The following is a 10,640-nucleotide window of genomic DNA, read 5'->3' as shown; positions in this document are numbered from 1 at the left end:
CAACACAAAACAGAACTGCAATTGTTATTTTGAAATAGTTGAAACGCTGTAATGCTTTTGGCTGTCGGAGCGGCCAGACACATAAATAGGAGCAGAAAGTAGTGGTTCCGTTTCTCAGACATCTTAAGGGAAAACAGATTTATTTCTGTCAAACAATAATTGAATCCCAATTATCTGAGAAATGCTTTTGAAAAGTATAAAGAATATTGAAGATGCAAAATTAAAGATGAATGTATATGATTATTGGGTGTGATAACTCTTTCTGCATAACTTGTTTTATTGTATTCATTTTGTGACAACATATTTACACAAAGCACTATGGACATAATTAATGAAGTGTCTTTTTGTGAAAGCTCTTTAAAGAGTAGCCAAGTGAAGTTTATTTAAAAAAAAATCATTGCTTTACAGCTCCACATGAGCATTGAGAGTCACTCCAAAGCTATTCAAGCACACTGGTTTCTTGTGGGATTTAGTGAGTCCCTGAATAGGACTTCTATTTAAACTTTATGTTGCACCCTAATGAGCATCAGAACATGTGTAACGAGCAATCAAAGGTTAACAAGATTATTTTAGCTCTATATTAACTCAAAACAACAAAAAACTTTTCAAATGGGTTTCAGGAGGAAAATACAAAGTGCATCTGCAGTATTTGGTTCAGGTCCCACTAAAAAGGACTACAACCACATGAATAGCAGTTAAGCTGTTGCATTGTAAAGGACAGGGAGCACAGAGAGTTTATCCCAGAGCTATCAAGGGCCTCATTAACACTCATGTTTGCCTCTATGGAGGCCACATCTCAGAATAAATGGTCTCCTGCATGGACAAAATAAACAAAAATACATCTTTTTTGGAAAACAATAACTTGCACCCCATAAATTGACTGGCAAGGCTAATCAAAGCAGATATTATTGACTGATAGGATTTTCTGTGTGTGCTAAATTAGCAGCAAGCTAGTCAACAATTATTTAAAGCAAAGCCGCACAGGCAGCATTAACAATCCATTTATGAGAATTGTTTAGTTTTTCATTTGATTTTGGATATTTTAACTTAATTACTCTGACCATATGCCATTTAAATTCTATTTAGACCATTTTTTTTTTACCTCCAGACATTTTATTTAGAGTACCACAACGTTACTTTGCAACAAGTCGTTAACTGTCTGGAGCCCAGCATTTAAATGCAGATTCAAACCATTGAGCATTTGACCCGTCGGCTGGTATTCACAGTCAAATTACAAAGTTTCACATAATGAAAAAGAACATTCAATGAGCTCTCTTTATTTAAAGTGGAGGAGGAGAGAGGGGGGGTTATCCAAGGTGTTTGAGACAGATGAGGGAGGTGGGGGTCAGGGAGGGAGGGATGAGGAGGCAGGGACGGTAAATTGGGCGGACACATAAAAACTGCAAGGGGCCATAGATGCTGGATCATTTGGAGAATCTGGCAGTCCTGCGCACCACCCGCCATCACGAGCTGAACTGGAGACGGATAGGAAACCCCGCTGCCGGCCTTCACCCCGACCCCGTCTCCTCTTGTTCGTTTAGAGGTGTCGCTAAAGGATTAATGAGCCCAAAAAGGCTCCCAACTTCTCATTCAGGTTCATTTCGGCGTTTTTCGGCTTGTCGTCTGGACTGCCTTACATCTTCCCTGTCATATTCACTTCATTCGAGGATACCTGTACCTCTACTGATGGTAAGCGCTCATCCTCTGACACATTCGCACATAACACATTCAGCAGCACATCTTTTTAGACACGGAACGTGTTGAATTATAGACTACAGGAGGAAGTTGACAGTTTGTGACTTTTACTTATGGTCTATGGTGTTTCAGCGCGTTTAACTGACTTTGCTGACTTTGGACAGCATTCCCGGTAGAAATTTACCAGGGTGCATGCCCATAAGCCTCTCACAGCCTACCTAATTTACACAGAAACGGAGGTGCAGGGAAATAAAAGTATTTGGAGACGTGTAGCGCAGTAATCCTGGTGGAGCTCCTTTTGTGCCGGAGAGTTGAGCAGTAAAACCTAACACAGTGAGGTCATTTCCAAACAGAGCGTCCAATTTCTCTACGCCTGTCTTTCTTCAACACAATTAAAATATTTACATAATTCAGACGTGTAACTTTTGCCGAAGTTTGGCACCGATGTTGTCCGATTAAACACCTGTATCTGTTTCGTGTCAAACCGGTGCGTAATGTGCAAGATGGAGATGATGACACAGCTCAGAAGTTAAGCTAGAATGGAAAAAAGCCGTTCATTTCTTAGGCTGATTTTTTTTATTATGATAATCTTATGGAATAAATCATGCGTAATTGAGCAAGATTTCAAACGGCACATTATTTTCAAGTTATGACAAAGTCTGCACAAACAGTCAGTGCCAACACAGCACATTCGAGATGATTCCGGTTTGCAATTGTTCGACATTTTCATATAAAGATTCACATTTTTCATCTGTTTTGTAACGAATGATTTTAAAGTGGAAATGCATTATTAAATACAGTAAAGCTGCAGCAGAGGAAACATATTGCGGCCTGCAGGCGCATAGCGTCTTTGGCACGATCCTTTACTTTTTTTTAACTCAAGTTTCCCTGCTGCAGTGCAGAGAAATAGACTCGCCAAACTTTGGGTGCAAAAGCATTTTATATTCACATAGTTATGAATTGAACAAATCACGTGCATTTGGCAAAGAGAGGTTACATTCTGGTTATTTTGAGGAACACATTCTTGACGATATTTAGAGTTTTACATTTGTATTAATTAACATTCTTCAACCTGTTGATCGATAATAAGCTGAGAAAAATTGACATTGCCAAAGTGATTTTGTTTCTTGTGCTTGTTGTGTTTTCATTTCTTATCAAAAAGAGCGAAATCAGCACAAGAAATCTCAAACAAGTCATGCAACTCATCATTTCTATCGGAGCTCTTGCACTACAAAACCATTAACCTGGTTTCAGTGATCTCACTGACTGTGAATGTTCTTACTGTTGAGCTGCTCACTGCAAATACAATCCCAAACCTATTCAACAACAAGAGATATTACAGGTCTTTGTTTTATTTATTTCAACACAAATGAGGATATGGCATATTGTTTGGCACAATGGCTCTCTGTAAAGTTCTTTAACAAAATCCTTTGAGCTTTAACTACAACTCACTTGTCATCAGGATGGTAAACAAACTATAGATTTTTATTTATTTGACTTTTGTATTTTTTTCTTTGGGTCATTATTTGGAGTAGCCATGAGAATCATTAATGACTTTAAAGCTTGTTAGCATCAATCACAGAAGCACATGTAAAATCAAATATGGCAGCAGGGTCTAAAATCTAAAATGATTAAAAAAAAAAAAAAAATGGGGCCAGAGATTTGGCTGTTCCTGTGGTAACCTGTTGCCCTCCTCCCTCCCTCCTTCCCGTCTTCCCTCCCACCATTACTGTCAAATTCCTCAGGAAACACATCTGAAGAGCCATGTGCATAGTCTGATCACATTATCTCTGGTCAGAGTGAGAGAGAGAGAGAGAGAGAGAGAGGCCAAGGGGGACCGAGCAAAGCCAAAGGCAGTTGACTGCTCCGGGCCTAATTGCACCCTGGTCTGCATTTGTTGTTGCAAAATGTGTCTCTGTCTGTCTCTCAGTTTAAATGTCTTCTCAGTGGGAAGCTTCTAAAAATCTGGGAATTCTGTTTTGCTGTCACTGATGAAGAGGAGTAAATGTGAGTTCACAATGCAGATACATGTGTTGGTGTAACTCCAAATCTTTTTATTTTTGAATCACCACTGATAAAAACAGACAAGCACAAATGAATGCAATGACTTTCCAGAGTTGAAAGTTCCTCGCTGTCTGCCTTACATCTTCTTTCATCATCGCACCACTTTGAGTGTCTGTCTGTTTTAGCCTGCAGCTTTGTCAGTGGCTGGTTACAGTTACAAGATGTTCTGTATGGTCAGTGTTTTTGAGTGCTATGAATCCCTGTAATCATGGGAGAGGCCCTCACTGTACAATGAACGTTTGTTGTAAGAGATGTGCACACACACACACACACACACACACACGGTCTCAGCCCCCCCCCCAGGGGTATAGAGCTGATCATGTTCTGCCCCTTCTCTCTCTTGCCACGTTCTCACGAACATGCAAGCGGTGGCACACATGCATGCTTGCATACTGGCACACACACCGTTTGCTAATGCACACCACGCACACACACACCACACACACAGACACACACACACACACCCACCACACACCACATACACACTGCATCACCCTTTCTTCACACACACTGGATCTAGTGTCAGGACCGAGAAAGGGGGGAGGGGGGGGGGGGTCATCGTAGGTCAAAGTCTAATGCTGTTAGGAAAAAGATCCTTGATTGCATGTACAGTGAGCCATGCAGGGGCTGAGATAATCGCACAGATACAAACACACACACGCACACACACACAAACACACACACATAATGTTCCTGTTAATGTGCATCCTCACTGTGTAGTAATGCTTGGGTGCTCTCCAGTGGAACAGGCTCCAAATGATGACCAAAGACCTATGTTGCTTTAAATCACCGGTTAGAAATGTCTGCTCTGGGGTGCTGTTGTTGTGGTCACCCTGTCAAAAAATTCAGTAATTTTATTAGTATGATTTGACAACATTTAGCACATTTAAATGATGCATAAAACAATTGAGTCATTAGAAACGTGTTGCTGCGCTTGTTAAACCTACCAGAGGACAAAAAGACTGTTGAGGCAGAATATTTTCTGTTTTTATTTTTTAGAGATTTCTGTTTTTTTCCTAAAAAACTTTCAAATACCAACAAAATGTCCTTGCTGTTGTGGTTATATATATATATATATATATATATATATATATATATATGTATATGATTAAACCCTATAAAACACACACACACACACAGACACAGATCCACACACACACACACACACACCAGTGCTGAATGTAAGACTCTACTGATGACAGTGATGTCAAAGAGCAGAAGGCCTGTCATCAGTGTCACTTCAACCTGTGTGATCCCTCAAGTGGGGAAGCGTTACCAAGACATGAGGCCCTTTTGAGATAAATGTATTCAGTTACTTGTCTGAAATAGGTGATCTCAGCCGCTTGAAGGGATGAAGGTTGACTGAGTTCACTTGAAGACCGTTTCTGTAAGCAAACAGCCCTCATGTTTTGGATATAGATTTTACCACTCCTGATCAAAGTTGAGTTATCAGCTCTTTGGTCTTGTGTGTGAACATGAGAGTATCCTTTTTTTCAGTTGAAGTCGGCACTTATCTAATGTTTTTTTTTGCATGTGGCTTTTAAAAAATGTTTCTTATCAATTTTCTAGAATAGATAGTAATAATGTAATGCGATGTGTTTTTCGTCTTAGGTAAGATATTAGGGATCTGCTGTCTGCGTTGTGGCACATACCTCCTTACATTCCAGTTACAGTAAATAGCTACTTTGCCCATAGCCAAAATGATAAGCCTTAAAGAGACACTAGGTCTCTCCCTTGTACACACACACACACACACACACACACACACACACCACACACACACACACACACACACACACACACACCCACACACACACACACCCCACACACTCACACACACACACACACACAGATATACCCTCTTCTACTCTTTAAGTAAATAAGTAAATAACATGTATCACAGTGTTTGTAACTACATTCAGTTTATAATTTCCCTGTGTTTTTATCTGTATTTTTCAGGAACAGGGTCACTCCAACGTTCTCCTGCAGCCGCCCAACACCACCTAACATTTCCTGGAAGAACGTGTCCATTGCCTGCTCCCAACAAACATGGACTGTTTTCCCATGCTTTATTTTCTGTCGGTAAGTAAGTGGACCATGCCATTTCAATTTGTGGCATGTGACACATTGCCGCATCTCGCATTTTCCCCTTTGCTTCTGTCTACTGAGTCACTGATTTATGTGGCATTCGTCCAGACTTCAACTGAAAGTCCCCATGGGGTGTTGGGCAAGGCACTTGAATGAGGAGCTGCTTTATTCTGTTAAATGCGTGGCACATAGTCCCTGGTTTGCCCCATGGCTTCTTAGAAGAGACTGTGAGGGACCGTGGCTCCTTATCGAGTTAAGAATTTTCTCTGACCCCAAGGCTGCCTCTTCTATTTGTCTAATCATAGTGTAGGAGGGAGGAGATAGGGGGAAGGGAGGGAGGGAGTGAAAAGGAATGGCCCTCAGATTCCATTCAAAAAAGTTGGTTTCTTAAACCAGCTGTTTACCTTTGGAGGATGTCGCCAAAGATAAGCTGCAACTGGTTAATCAGATCGGGGACTGCTTTACTGTAAACAAGGCCTGAACTATTAAAACCAATTAGTGTCGGCCCTCAGTATGTATTGGAGCTAGTGAAGACATGTAATAAAGGGCCAGCAAATCTTTTATGTTAAAATGGAGGCCCTTCATTGTCCTTTTTTGCATTCTCTTAGCCTCTGCTTTGTTCATTTCTTTTCCTAATCTTCTATCTCTGCTGCTTCCCTCAGAGACATCATGATTCCTGGTAATCGAATGCTGATGGTCATTTTATTATGCCAAGTCCTGCTGGGAGAGAGCAACCATGCTAGTCTGATACCTGAAGAAGGGAAAAAGAAAGTACCGGGCCTGCAGGGTCGTTCGGCCGCTCAGAGCCATGAACTGTTGCGGGACTTTGAGGCCACACTGCTGCACATGTTCGGCCTCAAGAAGCGGCCACGGCCCAGCCGCTCCGCCACTGTGCCTCGCTACCTGCTGGACCTCTATCGGCTACAGTCGGGGGAGGCTGAGGAGGGCGGGGCACACGATATCGCTTTTGAGTACCCAGAGAGGTCAGCCAGCCGGGCCAACACAGTGAGGGGATTCCACCATGAGGGTAAGGAAAGAAAATGGAGGATACTGGACACGTGTAGTAGGGTGAAACACAAAAAATGTAAAGTAGAAAGTATTGCCATCTGTAGGAAGAGAGATGATAAATGCATCATGTCAGCACAGAAACATTACAGCATTCAAGAGGTCATTGTTCCCAGGCATTCCAATGATTTTAGTAGTAATGTATTTTATTAGCATGGGCGAGGACTGCTAAGTATTCAGTGTAACACGTCCTCCATCCCTTGAAACATGATTGTAAGGCAGCTCCACCCGTCTCACCATAAGCCAGGAATCTAAGGATGTGGTCACCAAACACTGCCTACAGAGGGGCAAAAAAAATCTGCCAGACAAGCTCTCAAGAGCCTCATTTGACAAAACTCTGCATGTTTGGTTAGCAGCTGAAGGAAAAGAATACCTTCATATTACTGACTTACACTTCTCACCCCACCCAGCAGGACATGGCTTAAACAAAGCCCGGTCTTCGCCTGGAATTGGAGTGTGCTCCTCTCTCATGTCTCCAGTTTATATGGAGGGCTCTTTTAGAAGGACCTTCCTCAACGTGCAATTATCTTTAATGCTACTCTGCAGCCTTCTAAATAAAGCCCCTACTGCCAACAATGTGGGTGCTGAGAGCAGACGATGCAGCTCTCTGTAAAGATGGAAAAACAGTCTCAGAAGCCGGTTTGATAGAAAGACTGGAACGTTAGAAGGGTTTCTGTTTATTGTGACTCGGATCTGCTTAGTCTTAGCGACAAATGCAGAGGGTTCAATTAGGCTTGGACAAAATCCAGAGTACCCGATCTGTTAAGTGTAAGTTGAGGTTGTAAAGCGAGACTGAAACACGTCAGATTAATGCTTGAAAACGATCTTTGTCAGAGAGACAGAGAGGCTGCACCATACTTAGCAAGTGAGGAAGCAATATTTTAGCATGGGGAACTGAGAAAAAACGTGGAGCTTTAAGGCTACAGAACATGTAGCCCTAAAGTTAGTGAGGAAGGAGGGATGAGTCAGCCTTAATGGGACATGTCAAACACTCTGCTAGTGGTAGCACACGGTTACACACATTTATACAACAACGTAACAAGGTTAGATAGGAAGAAAGATTACTGGTGGAGGAACTTCTGCCTGTAATGCAATGTGTGTGTGTGTGCACAGATATATGTGTGTGCATTCGTTTCTACTGCTCTCTACAGGCAGTTACCCTCCTTTGCTAAACTATGTTAATAATACGCTTTGAGGCCTTCTGTGTGGGAGTGGGAGTGCTCGCTTCCATGGCACCATTGTACGATTCAGTTAACCGATCTGTCGAAAATACAGTGTGTTATTGCAATCTGCAGCGGATAGACAGTTAGGTGAGGAGACAGGTTACAGAAGAGGTAAACCATGTAACCATTCATCTTAAGTCCAGCAAGAAAGATCTGTTTTATTTTGACAGTGTGTAACAGGGAGCATCTTCCTGTGTTGATTTGAAATGATTTTGTGAATTAAACTACGAGGCACAGAGTACGAGAAGGCGTTTCTCATTTTGAACACAATTTTGTTGAGGATTTGAACACATTGCATTACCAAGCAAGACCTCCTTTCCCCATGGGTTTCAGATAAATGAGATTCTACTGTATTGTCTGGCTCCTTAATGATTATTCATGATGAAAATGATAAACGTCTTAAGTGAACAAACTGCAGAGCTAATCAAAAACACAGCAGGTTTTAATAATGAGAACCACCTGGGTAAGATTAGGGCCTGGGTGTGAAATAACAGGGGTGGATTGAGCAGGAAAATAGTAGACACAACATTCCTTTCCCCAACAATGGTGATCTTGCCAGAAACCTGCAGACTGAGCGTGGAACAGGGAACCTCCACTGTGTTTATACTGTAGCTGTGGTACGTTAATCACCACCCTCCTTGTAATGCATGTTTCAGCAAAGTGCTCGGAGAAAGGCATTGAGAGAAGGGCTGGATAATCCTTATAGATAGATAAGGAAGCGTGGACAGTGTATCTTTATATTCCTGAATAGCCCAGAGGCCTTGAAAAGTGTGCATGGACATTATTTTGTGTTAATTAAGCTACAGTAGAATGGGGAAGTGTGAGGTTATTTTAATACATTTATCTGTTGGTACTGTAAAGAACACAGTCGTAAAGTGAAGAAAAGATACAGCATCTTCATGGAAACGACAATATCTGAATATTTTTGAATCAATAAGAAGTCCTTTTGAAGTAAAGTTGTTTTATTGCATTAGTTGAAATTACAAGTTGTGAACTTTACGTGATTGTGCAGCTAATGAAACCTTTCTCCTCTTGTTCTTTTTCAGAGCACATGGAGAGGGTGCATGATCTGTATGATGTTGAAACCATGCCCCTTCGCTTCCTATTCAACCTCAGCAATATCCCAGAGGACGAGCTTCTCTCCTCGGCCGAACTGAGGCTCTACCGTCACAAGATCGATGAGGTCATCGCTGACGCCTTATCAGACCCCCAGGGGCTTCACCGGATAAACGTGTATGAGGTGCTGAAGCCGCCGCGGCCGGGGCAGCTAATCACGCAGCTCTTGGACACCCGGCTTGTGCGGCACAACGCGTCGAGCTGGGAGAGCTTTGACGTGAGCCCTGCAGTGCTGCGTTGGACTCGCGAGGGCCTACCAAATTATGGGCTGGCCGTGGAGGTTCTGCATCTCAACCAGACGCCACGCCACCAGGGCCGACACGTCCGCGTCAGCCGCTCACTGCACCAGGAACCCGGCGAGGACTGGGAGCAGCTACGCCCCCTCCTGGTTACCTTTGGCCATGACGGGAAGGGTCACCCCCTGACCCGCCGGACCAAGCGCAGCCCCAAGCAGCGGGGCCGTAAACGCAACCGCAACTGCCGGCGCCACGCACTATATGTGGACTTCAGCGACGTAGGCTGGAATGACTGGATAGTGGCGCCCCCTGGTTACCAGGCCTATTACTGCCATGGGGAATGCCCCTTTCCTCTGGCGGATCATCTGAACTCAACCAACCATGCCATTGTTCAGACACTGGTGAACTCTGTGAACAACAACATTCCCAAGGCCTGCTGTGTGCCAACAGAGCTCAGCGCCATCTCCATGCTCTATCTAGACGAACATGACAAGGTGGTCCTAAAAAACTACCAGGAAATGGTAGTGGAGGGCTGCGGCTGCCGCTAACACACACACTAACAGGAACTTGGACTGGCACCATGAAAAAAGTAACATGGATGCTAAAACAAATCAGAAGGTCTTTACTCCCAAAAAATGTTCACTTGGACCCTTTATTTATAACTTTTATGTTGAGGTGTATGTTTGTCTCACTTTTTTTTGTTTCTTTGACAATATGATCATATATTTTGACAAAATATATATATTTATATCTACATATAAAAAATAAAATGAGTCCTTATTTTAAACATAAAAAGCTGTACATGTACATTAGATTGTGTAAGGTTTTTTTTATTGAGAAAAAAGTAAAAACAATCTAAAAAGTAAAGTTAATTTACTGGTAATATTTATTGCTTTCATATGATATACATTTTGGAGAGAAAAATAAAAACATGAATTGCTTTCAATAATGCGTTCTAGCAGATCACAAGATGCACCCTTTGTCTGTTTGCGTCAATTAGAGCACTGCGTGAACACTCCTTTTTTTTAAGGAAACAGTTGATATAATCAGAAATGTACATTGACTTGAATTAACCTCTTTACATTAATATTGAGCTGATCATTTTAATAAGCCCCTTAACACAAAATCCATTTTACCTTCTTGTAAAATATCT

At 42.2% G+C, this 10,640-nt stretch overlaps 1 protein-coding gene across 1 annotated transcript; it reads left to right on the top strand.

Annotated features, from left to right (window-relative positions):
* Window positions 1-1,410: 1,410 nt before the first annotated feature.
* bmp4 (bone morphogenetic protein 4) lies at window positions 1,411-10,436 on the top strand. Its single transcript, XM_032499606.1, has 4 exons — window positions 1,411-1,689; window positions 5,719-5,841; window positions 6,510-6,874; window positions 9,182-10,436. The coding sequence occupies exons 3-4, from the start codon at window positions 6,517-6,519 to the stop codon at window positions 10,033-10,035; spliced, it is 1,212 nt and encodes a 403-aa protein (XP_032355497.1). The 5' UTR covers window positions 1,411-1,689; window positions 5,719-5,841; window positions 6,510-6,516; the 3' UTR covers window positions 10,036-10,436.
* Window positions 10,437-10,640: the final 204 nt, after the last annotated feature.

The sequence above is a fragment of the Etheostoma spectabile genome, chromosome 20 (genome assembly GCF_008692095.1).
Source record: "Etheostoma spectabile isolate EspeVRDwgs_2016 chromosome 20, UIUC_Espe_1.0, whole genome shotgun sequence".
NCBI classification, from domain to species: Eukaryota; Metazoa; Chordata; class Actinopteri; order Perciformes; family Percidae; genus Etheostoma; species Etheostoma spectabile.
This window is presented reverse-complemented; position numbering and strand designations above follow the sequence as displayed.